Genomic DNA, 17,564 nt, shown 5'->3' on the forward strand with positions numbered 1-17,564 from the left:
CTACCGGATTAGGAATGCGAAGGCCTCTCCTTCGAAAGGAGACCGGGGAAAGAAAGAGCTATGCTATTGACCGGACCCTTTTTTCTCATTTTGTTTGAAGCGGGCCAAATAGAGAATGAAATGCAAAAAGAAAATAGGCCCCAAACATTGTGACTCTCGTCTTGTCCAAGAGTGTCCTTGCTTCCAGCGATTTCCTGAAAGGTGCTGGCGATGATGAAATCTGTATGATTCATCATGGCAATGAGATCAGCAGTGAATTGGCAGGAAAACTCCTAAACCCTTTTTTTAGACACTAGAGCGCCTGAACGTCTTTATTTGACTTTTGCGGGATTCTATTCATAGATAATGTTCTCGCTACACTTGACACCCCTTCCCTCCTGCCCTCCGTTTTTGGACTATGGGCAGAGGGAAGAGCTTACTTCCCCGTAGGAATCCCTTCGGGCGATTAAATACGATCCCTAGCCACGGTAAAGAAAAGAAAGGAACTCAACTCTTAAGACTGCTACTGCTTTTAGGACTTATTCCTCTTCAACGAGCGTCCAAGAATGAAGAAGGGGTAGAATTACTGAATGAATACGAGCTGTGGCTAATACCCGAGACATAAGAGAAGCATTTTCTACGGGATCCCGAAACCACCAGCCACCCCGACCTAATTCATGATAAGCCCACCAACTTCCTGGCAAAATGCCTACGGTTAAAAACCACCGACATGTCAAGATCCAAGTTAGAATTAGACCGGCCAGGGCCCTATTGATAAATGAAAGAAAGGGTTTATGAGCCCTAGCCCTGTAAGCCCACACCTGTGTAGAGTAGATCGTTCAACACCTGCGGCACAAACCCATTTTTGACCTATTGGTCCTAGTATCATAGGCGACCGAACGGCCGGGGTAGTTGTTAGACGAAATCCGTCAATTCAAACAGTCTACTTCCACAACTTATCGCGATTTGATGGTATTCTATTATTGAAATATTTCGCTACTTATGATGAGAAGTTCCGTTTTAAACCCCTGTTGAGGAACAGCAGGCTATATGAGTTAGCGATCTATCGCGGTAAGAAAATGCTATTTCGTCTAAGGGATTCCCTTATGCTTCTCCCCGGCGGGCTCAATTCCTTAGCCGTGAATCTCTGTCCCCAATTAGGGGCAAAGGGCTGTATACCGCATGACGAAGTGCAAGAGTCGAATCTGATCCCTCTAATTGCGCCATATGTACTGAGATTGTTATGAAGCTTATACTTACGAACTTGATTCTATGTCATTTTTGGATTCATAAAAAGCAAGTCTAAACAAAAAGAATGTGAGCCCGATCTTTGCTACATGATTCAAAAAATCCCCACCTGTAAAAGACCAATATCACAAGACTTTGTATCAATATTCTAAAAACTCACTCACATCATGCATGTACGAGTCATGATTCAACTTAACCTATAAAGAGCTCAATCTGAATGAATTTGGCCCCTTAACGTATCGGGACTCCTTTTGAAAGCTTAGCACAAGATATATATGTTGAAGCCCATACCCATCCCATAAGGACCAGGGGCTTTGCATTTATTTGAAAGTTCAGCCCTGCCCTATAGTAGAGTATCTTTTCCCTATCTAAGCTATATCAACATAGTCAACTATCAAACTCATCCGCTTGTCAATTCTTGGTGTAATACTCACTCGTAAATGATTGGTGTCAGAATTTTTCACTAATCAGGTGTGATCAGTCTCATCCGTGTAAGAATTAGGAATTCCTCTTCCAACTCGTCCCAAAATGGGCGTTATGGCAAAGAACAAGAAGAATACAAAAGGAGAAATTTGTCCAATAGTAACAAATGGTGCCTCCACAGGTTGACATCCGATCCAACCTAGTAGTAAGCAATCCGCCAAAAGCAACCAAAATATTCCTTGGTGAATCGGGCGAAAACTTGAACTACGTACATACATACTTTTAAAAAAAGGTAAAGCCAACAGACATATAAAAACTGGTCTGTTTCGAATGATCGGGTTTCAACGGCAAGCAGCTAGGGAAGCATTTATTCCCAAGCGATAGAGCTTGGAGTTCATATTGATGCCTTAGTCCACTTCGAGATAGAAATCTACTAATAATGGAAAAAGATATGCTCTTGAACTCCAACAGTAAGTTGATCAGTTACTATCGGTAGGGACGGGAGACAAAACTGCCACTGATGGGCAAGCGATAAGAAGCCTGAAAGCGATTCTTACACAAGATACGATGACAGGGAGGGAGTTCGATCAAGAATAGACAGAAAAAAAGGCTGCTAGGCTCCTTTCTTTCTCATGGGAGGGGTTCGCATCCAACCCTTATCGATACCCGACACTTTAGTGAATCGGGTTTTGATCCGGTTCTAACTATGGGTAGGAAGCAGGAACCATTATGTAAAAAATTTCGGGATCTCTTAGACTACCATCGATCGACAGAGCGGAACGACCAGAAAAAGAAGTGAAGTTAGAAAGCCGTATGATAGGTGGTAACTATCTTGTACGGTTCGGGGGTAATCGGCGTACTCCGATCAGTGGGGGAGGAATCTTTGGCTCTATCGAACATACAGGGAATTGGAGGTAGCATTCTACCGATGTCAAGTCATGGACTGGTTTCTTCAGCCCTTTTTCTATGTGTTGGTGTTCTATATGACCGACATAAGACTCGACTTGTTAGATATTACGGAGGTTCAGTGAGCACCATGCCGAATCTCCCTACCATTTTCTTCTCTTCCACTTTGGCCAATATGAGTTCACCAGGTACTAGCAGCTTTATCGGGGAATTTCTCATCTTAGTAGGAGCTTTCCAAAGAAATAGCTTAGTAGCCACATTAGCAGCGCTTGGGATGATTTTAGTTTATTTAGAAAAATGACATAGAATCAAGTTCGTAAGAAATAGCTTAGTAGCCACAGAATGAGCTATACCGACCGACGTTACGATATTTCGTAAATTGGTGTTGGCTGGTATAACCAGTCGATGATCCACTTCTAATCGACGTAAGTCGTTGAATGTGGATGGTCCTTCCACCACTTCGAGTGGCGGATTCTGGTGCCCTTGTGGTAGGACCGCGACAAGTTCGCTAGCTTCCTTTAAAAAAGGCAAGACGGCAGAAAAAAGATCGTCCATATATTTCGTTTTTCAAGTCTAAAAAGAAGAAGCACTGTGAACTATCTGCTTCAAAAAGATAGTTGGTTGAATGAAACTTCTTCGATCAGAATACGAATGAGATCAAAAAGGCCATCCTTGAGGCAAAGGATAAACCTCTCCTGACCGAGTTCCATAGGCATCTTCCATTCATCTCGATTTGGGTTTTTCCGCACCATATTTTGATCTGCCTCTTCTTCGATCCGGAATTCCCAGCAAATCCTTGACTCCTCGAATACAATGGGATTTCACACCTGGCGAATCTTTCACTCTACCTCTTCTTTCCTATGTACAAGAATAAAGTTAAAAAAGCAAACATAAAAAAGTTTTATTATGTTTGCTTTTTACCCCCAAGCTTGGTGGATTAGTCATCATAGCCGGAAGCGGGTTTCAAAGATCAACTGTATGGAGTTTTTACTATCTATATATACCAGTACACATAGGGCCAGCTGCTTTCTTTATCTCGCTTGCCCGGTTCTCTTCTACCCTATCCACACCGCCCATCTATGCTGATCGAGAGCCCGACCCATGGTGTGCTAGTTCCAGGAGCTATAAACTAAAAAAAAATGGGAAAGAGTACAACGGGCCCCTTCATTGATAAAGGTAGGTCCGCCTAGAGAGGATAGCTTATCTAGGAAAGGAATGAAAAGGCAAATGGTTTCCTAGGAAGGAGATGGTGGTTGGTCGACTAAAGGTTAGAGTTAGAGGACTAAGTCGAAGCGCAGCACATAAGCGCATATTCATTCTCGGTTCCTCTGTTTGTTGCGAGAGAGCTAATCGAACGGGAGGGCACTAAACCTTATGTTGTGAGGAAGGGCGAGTGACGAAGAAAGAAGTGCCATGAGCAAGGCAAAATGAGAAGTATGATTGAAAGTTGGTTGCCCTTTACCTTAACCGCTTATAACCAGAGCAAGCAATAAATCTTCTATTTCTGGCGGGAAGTCAGGCAAGGCGCTTTGAAACCCTCCTGATCGCTCTTTAATCGGTTGCACCTCATTCCCATCCTCCCTACGTCTTCATCTTCAAGACGAGCTTCTTCCTGTTTTTAGGTTGACGAGTGAAGGCTCCCAGAGATCTTCCTTTCAATGAGGCATTCTCAACTCCTTTATTTCATTTCTCATACCGGCACTTTTAGAAAGTCCTAAAAAAGCGTGGAATGAATATGGTAGAGTGCAAGCGGCAGACACATAGGCAGGTGCCTGCAGATTGGATTTCATTGGCAGGGGCAACTTACCTTATTAGATAGGGGGGGGAAAGCGAGAGCTTCAAGAACAAGGGCGATTGGAAGGAGCGACATATCGATATACATATATAACCAACCTCACAGATCCAACTCAATCTTTTACACCGATGTATCGTACTCTCGCGACCAGGTCATCATAAGAAAAGACTGCTAAATCTTTCCGAAGCGTAAACTAGTAGACATTTATGCGACTACCAAGGCGATTCTCCCTACTATAGGGAGAGAACCCCAATCCCCCACTAGCAGCATTTCGGCTGCTCCAGCTGGAACAGGGACAGAAGTGGCTACAACCAATCACCTTGCTACCGTTGTTGAACAACAAAATTTCCCCTTGCAAGTTTTTGAGCTGGAGGAAGAAAGTCTTTTTGATACCACTGACCTTATCTTTGATGGACTTTGTGAGCAGCTGCTTTCACTTCACTCCATGAATCCCATCCCAAAATTGAGTCAAAATGTGAGCCCGAAAAAAACTCCTCTTTCTGGAGAACTTCTATCACGGGACTGCCTAAAGAGACTCCTAGTGTTAAAACAACTATGTAACTTAATGAAAAACTATGGCAGAAAATCCTTAGGCGCTTTTAAGCCCTCTTGGCAGACTAGGACCAATTGGATGGTTAGAGAACAAGGCTCCCTATCAAACTTTTTTTCGCCAGCAATGGGATCTCTCATAACTCTTAACATTTCTCGTTGTCGGGAACGATGCGGGTGGCATCTCGAGCTCGGGTCAACTACTCTTTTTCGTTTACGGTTTCGTATCTCAACAAGGGCATTCGATTATTAGAATATGTCACTTGCCGATACTAGTTCCAGGGCAATAGGGTAAGCTCCTTGCGCTATGATGCTAAAGAGATGCCCCTGAGAATCATATCTCTGAATTGCAGACCATTCGGGGCATATTCCTTTCGACTATGGCATAGGGAGGGTATTTCCTTTAAACAGTAAATAGCCCATATTAAAGAATTCATGGTCAAGAACTAATTCGCCTTAGGGCAACTTGTCCTATTCCTTAGACTCTTTCCCCTTGCTCGAGCCAATAGAAGTAATCGTCTTCCATGGGATGGCTTGAGGGGCATCCTCCGAAATTCTCCCGAACAGCCTTTTGATTCACTTGCCTTGATAAGAGCGCTAGGCACCGATTCATAATTTCTTTCTTTTGATGAGAAAGAATTCGTAGAGCTTTTTCTCCCTGGTGTGAAACCCGAATCAGAATTACCTTCACTTTCTGGATCATCAAGGAAAAAACAACGCTTCATTTACGGGTCAGAAAGATTAGATCTCAATGCGGAATTTGCATACTTTGATAGAGCATAACTCATAGACCGAGAAAAGAATTTCCTTCAATCCGATGAAGGATTCAAATAGATTGCATTACCAGTACCAGGCTCTAAAAGAGTTTTCTTGCTCGCTCTGCGAAAACGGTTTTCTTTCGTCAAGCGCCTGTCTGCTTTCACGAACGTATAGTAACTAACTAGCCCTAAACCGTAACTGAAACACTCTCTTCTCCAACGAAAGCCGCCATCCAGATTAAGAAGCGGAAGCGGAAAGAGTTTACTGAAGAGGCTTTCATCTACTGCCTCCCTAACTAGAAAGAAAGAGGGGATCAAAAAAGCTTGAAACTAGTAAGGCCTTTAATAACAACGGCTAAAGTGAAAAGCCTACCGCCCTTACCTCTTCTCTACCCGGACCTAATCCAAGCACTGAATCGATCAAGTTAGTTGGTTTCCGCTTTCATAACAAATAAGGCGTAAAAGAAAGGTATTTTCTTGAAAGGTATATTCAAATAAACTTAGCTTACCAAGAGTTCCGGAACTAGAGAGATAAGAGATAGGATTTTTTCTCCATACGAGGAAACTCAGTCACGTCTATCTGATTGATCTCCTTGACCTGAGTCTCGGTTTTAGCGATATTCCCTCCTTCTTTCAGGCTCAAGCTCTGTCTGGTCTTCCTTCCCCATTCCCCACAGGCTTCCGGGTCTGTACTCTGTTCGGACCAGAAGACTTGCAACACTGACTTACCGAAAAATACTGACAGCTTTCCGACTTTTCGTTCTGCCTCTACTAGTAAAGGGGCTTTTTTCTTACAAGAAGCTTGACTTAAAAGGCTTGAAAGAGTTTTTTCTATGATAGGCTTGAACTGAAAAAACAGTTCTAGAAAGACGCTGTAAATAATGAAAAATCCGTCTTTCTTCTATAAAAAAAGCTATTCTCTAAGCCAACTTATACAAAAAAGTAGTCCTAAACCAAGGAAGACGCTTGAGTCTTTAGACTTAGACTCACGCACAACGGCTTCAACAAGAACTATATGAATAGCATAGCGTTGTAGCGCTAGTCTAAACTAGAAGCCGTTGCTTGTTTTGTTTTTTAGAATCTAAAAGGTCTCGTCTTTCCGCAATATATGGCAGAGGGACTGGTAGGTTCCTTTCTTCATTGGTTTAGGACTACTTTTAGACAGTCTCACTGACACCATTTACGAGAAGGTGAGGTCGTCTTTCTTTCCAGCCGCCATACGGTTCGCCTTAAAGCCCTAAGGAGAAGGGGAGGAGCGGTTATCTATGTAATTACGGTCTTTGTTGGCCGTTGTTCCGGTCGAGCACTCTATTTTCTTTGTCCAATTCCGTCTTACCAAACAAGACTGACTTCTTACCAACCCGCGAAGGGTTGTGAGGCTGGACCAGGTACGAAGAATTCATCTATATCTGTGTACGGAAGTTGCTGGCCGGCGGCCGCTCAACTGTTCGAGCGCAATGCAGTGGTGTTGGTTCCGATTCGACAAAGGTAGAATGCCTGGTCGAAGGTCCAGTACAGTAGGTAGCAGGCGTGTTCGTTTTGGCTCCCGAGCGAGAACGATAAATAGGCGATGCACCATCCTAGAATAATAGTGAGACATTGGCAAAATTGGTGAAAAATATTACAGCATTAATCCTAAAGTCATCCATGGATGAATCAATATCTGAGTTTTAAATTGTTGCAACTAATCTGATGCCAGTTTCAAATATATGTGACAAGAATGTTTAAAAGTTCCAACTTTTTATTGAATCCTTTTCTCCATTCAAGCCTCAAACAACCATAGCACATAAAGTAATCATCTTCCCCCTCCCCCCAACCAAACAACAAAATCTCCAAATTGGTTGGACAGTTGATTTCGTAATCACAAAATTACAAGTTTGACTCTAATTGTAACGGCCTATTGGCCTAACCTTCTTAGTTTGCCTCCTTGTGGCCATAGCCCATAAAGTAATCATCTTTTGCACAACAAAATCTCATTCAACCAAATTGGTCGGACAGTTGATTTCGTAATCACAAAATTACAAGTTTAACTCCAATAGTAACGGCCTATTGGCCTAACCTTCTTGGTTTGCCTCCTTGTGGCCAACTCAACCTTGGTTGGGTTGTTGACTTTTCATAATCACGATAGTATAAATTTGACTCAGAGCAACCTATTAGCATAGACCTTCTTGGTTTGCCTCGTGGCCATAGCCCATAAAGTAATCATCTTTTGCCCCCAAACAACAAAATCTCGTCAGGGGCAACCCGGTAAAGTTGGTTAGTTTGACCTATAAGTCTCCTTGTTGCCATAGCCCATAAAGTAATTATCTTTTCCCCCAAACAACCAAATCTAATGGCAACCCAGTCAAATTGGTCAGTTTTGACTCGGTAATCACAATATTACAAGTTGACTTATTGGCATAATTTAAAGGTGCCATCTATAGGCCTCTAGGCTGTTTTACCTGTGCAAACTCTCAGATAGTAACTACGGATTCTCTCATATGCAAAACAAAACAAAATCTCAATTCTTGAAAACATTGTAAATCCAAAATAGGTTAACAAAAGACAATCACAAACAGAGGAAACAAGAAAACTTGGTACCGTTTCACGGATGTCCTCTCCATGTAAGTCCTGGAGAATATCAAGGAAGCGATCGAGCAAGAGAGCGTCGTACTCCACAAGCTTGTCGTCCTCGGAGACCTTCGCCGGCGCCAACAGCCGCAGCTGGGCATCAATGGATGCCATCTTCTCAACATTCCTGCTCATCTTCCTTCACTCTCTCGCTATATCCGCTAAGCTTGCGAGTCAAAGAAAGGGACACAGAGAGGAGAAAAGGGCACACGAGACTTCAATCCAATTGATCCTTTTTATCGAGCAGAAACTGCAGGATTGACAGCAGTGAGGAGCAGTCAAGATCCTCACGGAAGAAAAAGATGATGATTGACGAGTCCCGAGTTGAGAAGAGTTAGTAGGACTTTAGGAGTGTGAGGGGTAGAGAATAGTGGCACAGAAAAACTGGGTTTTTATATGAAAGTTTGGGTCCTTTGAAACTCTGCTTCGATTGATTGCTGTTCATGCCAAGCACGTCAGCCCACATGCCCAGTTGAGTTATACTATTACTCAATTTCTGTGGTGAGCATGAATCATGGGGTGTTCATTTGATTAATAACGGTACTGAATTAATTATCAAGGAACTTGATTCAATGGTATCTGGTTTGCTCTCCTAAGTGGGAGGTGATAGGTTCTGATTTTTTTTTTAAAAAAAATTTAACTATTAATTGAAGTGAAATATTTCAATTAATGAAATGGTTAATTGAATTTTTCGATTCGGTCTGTTTATCGTGTTTTTATCACATTATACACACTCCTAATCATGATTTAGCTCTATTAAAAAATTTTAGTTAAAACGACATTTTAAGTTATTATTTTGTAGTATAAATATTTATAAAATCACTCTCAATTTGAGTCGAATCAATGTGGATTCAGATTTTTTTTTTAATGAGACAAAGAAATCAAGTATATTGTACTCTCAAGATTTATCTAGTACATACACGAGGAGTAAAACCAAACAAAAAAGTAATTGAAACCTTAAAATTTAAAAGTAATTGACTTTTAATAGATAGATGTGTAGTGTCTGGTAGCAATACAGCATGACGTTGAACGCCGAAGATTCTAATATGCCGTGGAATCCTATTCAGATCAGATGCATGCAGGCTGCATATTCTATGCCACTTGACTTTTACCTACACCATTATATTATACAATTTTCTATTATTTTTATTTTTATTTGATGATATGCAATTAATTTGTCAGAAAATAATAAGAAATTTAATAATTATATTCGCATAAAATTATTTTTAAGAAATTTGAAACGTGAAATTAAGCACTTCAACTTGTTAAAATAAGTTAAATAAATTCAATTTACTGGTAGTATGTAACACGCTGTCATTCAAAAAAAAAAAAAAAAAATCGACTCCCAGTCGACTGGATTGGTCATCTTTTCTTTAAAGAAGGCGACTTACGATAATTTTTCACCACCAATTTTTTTTTTCGGAGTACCTTATGAACCTTAAGGGCCGATTATTATAGGTCACTAACGGACTATTGAGTTTAAATATACCAAAATGACAAGTTAAAGTGTTTAATTGCATCTTTCAAAAATTTATACGTGTAATTATATTTTCGTGTAAAGTTAGAAGCTCTATTTTATTCTTTTCTTTAATTTTTTTTTTAAAAAATTATTTAGACTTGTCGCAATCGACAACAGAGAATTTCATCATGCATCACGAGCACCCAGGCATGCACATTTAATTTAGGTTTCAGTGACTAAACTATGAACAATTATTGGTCTTTAATAATTTGTTCATACAATATTAGCAAGCGACCAAACACGACGTTTAATTTATTCGTATTTGGTACCTTTGGGGTGTGATTAACGACGTAATCTAATTACCTTTTACTGTATATATTTATGTTCCTTGTTTATTCAATTTCCACTTCCATTTTTAAATCCGACAAAAATGGGTTGATTGATTCAATGAATTTGATTTTTTTTTTTTTTTATTGTTGTTTAGTGTGGATATTTAAGCTAGTGGACAAGCATTGGTACGGCGAAAACGATGGTGCTGTTAAGGCTGTTTGTTTGCATAGTTTAGAGGCATTATAGGAGATCCAATGTCACTACTTCAAATGTGTTTTGGCGTTGGGGAGATGATTAATTTGTCTAATTTTTTTTTTTTTGAAAAAATAGTCTGTAGCCATATATTAATGAATGAATATATGAATAGAGTCAGGTGGGACTGAATCCCAACACATAATCCTGATCAAACGCTAATGCCGCTAAAGGTGTAGCCATATATTAATTTGTCTAATTTGATTTACTAGAAAGTCAATAATCACGTATGTATATTTTGAGTAAAACATGTCTTATGTCTTTAGCTAAGAAAGGGATTACAAATAGATAAAGTAATCTAAATTACTCGTAACTGGTCGATTTAATAAGAAGGTTAATAGACAATTCTCACTGAAAGTCAAACTTTAAGCGTGGTGGTTATCAAACAAACTGTCAAATTAACTTGATTTGAAATGCCACGATTAATTTTTCTTCCATTCTAAAGGATGGTTGGCTATAAGATTGGGGGCAAATTATTGTGTGGACCCGGGTCCACCTTGTAATGTGAATTCAGGTAAAAAAAAAACATAATTTATATACTGAATATTCACAATTTACATACTGAACGTTCACAATTCACTGCTAAAAATTATGGAATTTCCAACCACCTGAAAGTGATCTTAAATCAAGTCGAAAGCCTTGTTCCTATCACTTTTGGTATCCGGAAAAACCTTTGTTGCTATTTCCGACCACTTTTTGCTTTCGAATTGATTCAAGATCACTTTCAGGTGGTCGGAAATTCAATAATTCCCAACAGTGATTTTATATACGAAATGTTCACAATTTATATACTGAATATTTATAATTTTATATTCTAAATATAAATTGTGTATTTTGATCTGAGTCAACTTTACAAGGTGGACCCGGTCCATGACATAACTGTCGAAGATTGGGTGTTGAAAGGTCCTCATATGATATTTCATTATTTTGGCCCACGAAAATTTGAAGGCCTTTATGAAAACCAAAGTTTCCAAAACATTGGGCTTTTGAAAATCTAACTAAAATGGGGCCTTGGGAAACATTGACAATTCCTGGATCTTGGACTTAATACAATCAATAAAGCAATTTATATCGTGCACCACGATGCATAATCAATTATGCATCGAACTTCAAAATAACGTCGTTTTGTTTAATAAAGAAATGACACTTTTTTTCGTCGTTCCGTAAAAAGCAACTATGTTATTCAGTTTCATTTTGTATACACTGCAGTTTCGTTTCAACACAACTACAGTTTCATTTCATTTCAATTGCAGTTTCACTTGATAATATAAAAATAATACGTGAGACAGTGTCAGTTTAGATACATTGTAATTTCAGTTGGTAATTAACACACAAAAAATACACACTCTGTTAACTGTAACGGCGCGCTGTTTCTTTATTAATAGGCTTAAGGGGTTATTGAGTCAGTATAATCTGATTCATTCACAATTTTTGTAGAGCTAAAATGCATGTGAGACTCAAGACCTTAGGGATTTCACATTTTCCATACAAGAAAAGTAATGATGAGTGGGTTGCACCAACGTAACTTATTATAAATAGAGTTAATACCCAAAATAGTCTTTCGACTATGTTGAAATTATCAATTTGGTCCTCAACTATCATTCTTACCCAATTAAGTCCTCAACTATACAATTTTTATCCAATTTAGTTCTTTGTCAATTTGACTGTTTGTTGACTGTCAAAAGTGGAAATAAAGTTGTAATTTTACAAGTTTTCTCCTTCCTCCTCATTTAGCAGCGCCAAACCATGTAGCAATAAGCTCCGGTTGGGTTCTAAACCTGTCAGTATCGAAGTAGTGGTTATGCATCGGATAGCCTATGAATTTGATTTCCAACGATTTTTTGACGATCGAAATCTGATCGGAGTGTATTGTTGCATGGTTTGGCGCTGCTAAATGGAGAGGAAGGAGAAATCTTGTAAAATTATAATTTTATCCCGACTTTTGACAGTCAACAAACAGTCAAATTAATACAGAGACTAAATTGGGTAAGAATTGTATAGTTGAGGACTAAATTGGATAAGAATTGTATAGTTGAGGACTTAATTGAGTAAAAGTTACATAGTTGAGGACTTAATTGGGTAAGAATGGTAGTTGAGGACCAAATTAGTAATTATGGCATAGTCGAGGGACCATTTTAGGTATTAACTCTTATAAATATCATCCGAAGAAGAGTATAAAGTTAAAGATGCTTCAACCCATTCTTTTGTTGTTCAAACAACACCAAAAGAAAGAGGAGATCGCACCTGACCTGAGCTTGACGTTTTCGGATTTTGTCGGATTTTTCGTCGGCAAACAAAACGACAAAAACTCCTACTTATTCCAATACCCAATCTTTTTTAAAAAAAATAAATAAATTTTCTTTTGCTACCAAAATTAGCCCAATGAAAATCGGTTTATTATCTATTGCTCATTAATGTACTTTTTCTCATATGCAATATCTTTTCGTTGATAAATGATATAATGAAACCAAATTTATGATTTGAAATGCCATTTAGCTAGGTCTGCTAGCTGATGGTAAGGTTTAAAGATATTATATTATTTATACACCTTAATTATGAATTGTGATGCTCTATTGAAGGGGGTAAGGGATGGATGGATACAAAATGAGTGAGAAGTACGGGGAATTTAGTGATCATGTCAGAATATGACAACTCATAAGTTGATTGTGAAAATTATTGAGTCCGAAAGAAGTTGAGATGTCTGAATCTGTCAAAATCAATCTTAAACTCACATAGAGAGGAAGTGTTGAGCGTGTTTTAGTTCATCATTTTTAGATTTAGGATCTGATATGTTTTGGTGGTTAACCCCCTTATATTCCAAGCACACACACACCTAGGCGTGCATGGAGGACAGACGAAGACCTTTGATGAAGCTAGAGTAGTTGCAATGTATTCATGAAGTAATTGTAGTGCATTCATGCAGTTTTCAAGTTCTCACCGAAGACGTGATTAAGAACCAGATTTTATATATATATATATATATATATATATATATATATATATATATATATATATATAAGGAAAATTTGTCAACATTCATGTTACTTATTGATGGTGAGATTTGTACAATATTTATGTGTAAATAACTAAGATTGCAACATGTAAGAAGTAGTTGAGTACGTGAGACAATTTTTCATTGACGGTATGACTGAGTCTTCTTGCATTAACAATATTTCAAAATAGTTAGTCTTGATATCTAATTTAGATGCATTGATTGAAGTCCATTAGTTAATGTCTTATAAATAATCAAGGATCATTAGTTGGATCAAGTTCTAACCTGACCCATTGCGTTTTTTATTTACGTGTCAAATTCAAATCACCTTTAATTTTGAAACTTTTGTCTAATTATCAATCATTTATCATTCTACGCGAGACAATTAATTACTGTCAATTAACACCATAAAGTTTTGTTTTTTTTTTTTTTTTTAAAAAAAAAAAAAGGGTATGGTGCATATACTTTACTCCTATATTAACGCTTGATTGGTGTATCATTATATTTGATTTGCTTTCACTAATAGAGCTAAGAGCACAATAATTATGGGGAGCTTACATAATCATTCAATTCATCTCGCTTACAATTTTCTTTTGCACACGAAAATACACATTTTCTTTTGCACACGAAAATACACATGACATGTAGTGACTGTGGTTTATATTGGTTTAAAGCAAAATTATTAGTTTGAATTTTTATTTTTGTAAGAAAAAAATATTTCAATTGAGAGAGAAGGAAATTAAAGAACTGAAATCTGCTGAGCACATAGATACACCTGACGATCGAGCACTAACTCGATCGAGTTTTTTTCTCTCTTAAAAACACTGCTCTATTGTAGACAAGTTAATGATGTTTTTTTTTCTTTTTCTCTTTTCCTTCTTCTACACTTGAAAAAAAAAAAAAAAATACTTACAAAACCTCATTCATGGGATATGGTTTTAGCAACAATGATCCGATTCCCTTTGATCCCTACTTTACATTTACGCATTCTTGCATGATGGGAAGCAAGTCATTTCATGATCTCATCAAGAGTCCTTCCCACCTTTAATAGTAATCTAAGTGTCCCTTTCAAGAATCTTTTCTCCCAAAGTAATTAATCATATCTTCTTCGTAAACAATTGTCACCCACAACCACTTTTATAATCGAGATTAAAAAACACTTAGGATTCTCTGTTTCGAGGGTAATCTCGTTTTCTTCAGAGTAAAGTTATTACTATAATGAGTAGTTCTAACCAATTATTCGTGCAACTAGACCCGACAATATCAATAATACAGATTTAAAATAGAAAATGTATACCAAAATTATTCCCACCCATATATGGCATAAACCAACAGCTGTTTCTAGACGGACAACAAATGCTCCATAGTTTAGCTTAAGCTGGTTGCCTGGGAAAGAATTGAAGTACATGAGAAACGAACAAGGAATGGCCCCAGTTGATGTCCAATCATTTCAATTCAGAGCTAAAAATCAATTTAAAACAGAGAGTTGTTTGGATCAGTTGTCCACTTACCCTATGAATGAGAAAGGTTGGAGTCATGTCTTGCCTTCAGCTTTTAGAGTTTGGCTTGCTGGCCACCCAATTGGCCCTTTAACTTATTGGATTAAACTTGGGTATGGGACAAGAATATATGTATTATTCTCGTGCATGAATATCGAGTGCACCCTTTCAATTAGCTTGCCACACAGAGTATTTTTAGTATAAGTTATCTCTTATGTGTGATTTATGAGCTATTAAACAATAATAACATGAGACAAGTATGATAACAAATGGAGGAGGTAACCGAGATTTGGACGTTGGTAGGGTGTATTATATAAACTTTGAAATTGTTGGGTAGAGGACGATGAGGGGCCAAGCTAAGTCCCGCAATATATTGGTGGGTAGGGATTGTTGGGTAGATGCTTGAAAGGTCAAGTCCAGCACCTACCCCTCAAAAATGGTTGCGATATAAAGAAATAAAGTTACGCCTTCATTGTAGGCTATAGGTCAAATTTTTTTTTAAATAGTATGCATACCAAGTACTTATTACTACTACGTTAATGTAAGATCATATTTCTCACATTATATTACTTTATTTCACACATAACAGCCAGTGTCACATTTCATATCTCATATCAGACAGTAAAATATTAGACTTGTCCCTCTAAACTTCTGTCTAGCAAGTAACTCAAAATTTTTTGTGAGTCAATGTAACATCATATCACTACACGCTCATTAAAAACCCGATTACATTATTAAACTCTGTTGGGCTGTCTGTAGATTGCTCCCTTCACTACAATGACAACACTCACCTTAAATAGCACTCTAAAACTTTTGTTAGCACTGAACATTGCAACTAAAGTATTACTCCGTAATTGATACGACACCGAGGAGGCAAATTATATCGTGCATCAAGGCGCATAATGCATTGTGCACCCTGACCAAAACGACGTCGTTTTCCGTTTCCGTGTTAACTTTTAAGAAAAAAATCCTCTATTTTAAATGTACAAAATTGTATAGTAAAATATACATAATTGTATAATAGAATACACTGTGTGAGCCTTGGTCCTCGCAATAATTTGCCACACTTAGTAGCCTTGGCTACCCATAGTTTATGACTACTATTCTGGTTGGAACAACGAGTCAAGGGCCATATGCCACGTGTCATGTGCACCTGGAGTTGGAGTCAATAGTAATTTTTGTCCCTAGATTTAGAGGCACTAATATACCATAACTTACGTACAAATTTGCCCAGCAAAGTATTATATTATAGACAACTGGTTATATATCACGATGCATTGTAAATATTCAAATACACATTTATTTTTAATGGACTATATATTTATTTTTAAGTAGTATTAAAAAAATTAAAAAAAAAACACACTATTAATATATTAAAAATGAACATTTATATCAGTAATTCATTTTATAATATAGACTATAGTCCACCGTATAACTTCCGACAATGAATTTTATGGGCTGAGCCTACATCCCATTCTCATATAACGTGTTAGTCCATATAGTAGCTAACACAATCATTTCTCATATAACGTGTTAGTCCACATATATAGTAGCTAGCACAATCATTTATATGAGATTGTGATGAGGCATATATTCATTGTATATATCCACTCAAAATAACATCACTGCTGCAAAAATGGCCATTTTTTGGGCAAGTTGATGACTGCATACATAAACGTATAGGTCCATGGCTAATTAGGTGGAGTATGATTTTTATACCAAAAAGTTATGAGTTCGATTCTTGCTAACACCTTCATTCATAAGTGTGTAAACCCATGAATCAAACGCACCCTAAACCTAATACTCAGTATGCAATTTCCCAGGTTAAATACCGAGGAAGGAAATCATCAGATCAGATCAGAGGACAAAAGATACAAAGAGACAGGGAAAGAAAGGAAACCCATTCCCAGGAATGAAAGAATTACTAGCTGGAAACTCCATTCTTTAATTTTTTTTCTTAGGTTATCCAATTTCACTAGGGTTTGCTGTCTCCAATCCCTCCCTCCAATTGAAACTAGACTATTCTTGTACGTGTTCCAATACCCAACACAGATAGTGTCCCCACAGAACACTTTCATTCCAAGAAATATTCTGCAACTATTTCTCCCTCTTGCTCTTGCTTCAATGTCCCTTATTCAACAAGCATCTGTTACTGTTTTGAGTTTGGCACGTTTCTAGGGCATATCTCACTTCAAATATTCCTTACATTTTGCATTATCTGATCTGGCCGACCAAACATTATTGTACGTTACCCAAGTATTTAGCTTAGCTTGTTCCTCTTTTCCATGTTCTCTACATGTGTTTTACTGTGATGAACAGATGATGAATTGAAATCTGCAAGCTTTAATTTGCTTTGAGCACCACAAAACATAATACTTAATTCAAGAATTGGGGTTTCTCACTTTCTTGGATTTGATCCATAATATATTATATTCAAGGAGGGTTTTTGATGCGTATGTTAGAAGTGGTTACGTTGTAAACGGACCAGAAACTCTTGATTTCTGACTACTTTTAGGTGGTTGGATTGGTAATATCGAGAAGGCCAGGGGCTTTCCCGAAAAGGGTTTTTAAGTATGTTAGAAGTGGTCAGAAACCTAACTAACGAAGCAGAAATTCTCGATTCTGGACTATTTTTAGGTGGTTGGAAATGGGAGTATTTTTAAAGTGTGATGAGATTTGAAATTTGAAGTTAAGAAGAAGCTAATAAGGAAAGGAAAGTGCATGTCAGTATAACCCATAGCCCAGTTTGATTATTACAATGATG

The 17,564-nt window shown here is 37.8% G+C and overlaps 1 protein-coding gene and 1 long non-coding RNA gene across 2 annotated transcripts in view; both read right to left on the bottom strand.

Moving 5' to 3' along the window:
- The window catches only part of LOC109155835, a 19,934-nt gene extending 13,154 nt beyond the window's left edge, over positions 1–6,780 (bottom strand). Inside the window, exons 1-2 of the long non-coding RNA XR_002049938.1 lie at positions 6,613–6,780; positions 6,402–6,403 (exon numbers count right to left, since the gene is read on the bottom strand). This is a non-coding gene — a long non-coding RNA (uncharacterized LOC109155835). The remainder of the gene's footprint in view (positions 1–6,401; positions 6,404–6,612) is intronic.
- The window catches only part of LOC109155834 (phosphoenolpyruvate carboxylase-like), a 39,258-nt gene extending 30,684 nt beyond the window's left edge, over positions 1–8,574 (bottom strand). The window contains exon 1 of the mRNA XM_019303498.1: positions 8,239–8,574. Coding sequence (XP_019159043.1) covers positions 8,239–8,403 — 165 coding nt within the window. The 5' untranslated portion in view covers positions 8,404–8,574. The remainder of the gene's footprint in view (positions 1–8,238) is intronic.
- Between the last annotated feature and the right edge of the window lie 8,990 nt (positions 8,575–17,564).

This window comes from Ipomoea nil, unplaced genomic scaffold (assembly GCF_001879475.1).
Source record: "Ipomoea nil cultivar Tokyo-kokei standard unplaced genomic scaffold, Asagao_1.1 scaffold2704, whole genome shotgun sequence".
NCBI lineage: Eukaryota > Viridiplantae > Streptophyta > Magnoliopsida > Solanales > Convolvulaceae > Ipomoea > Ipomoea nil.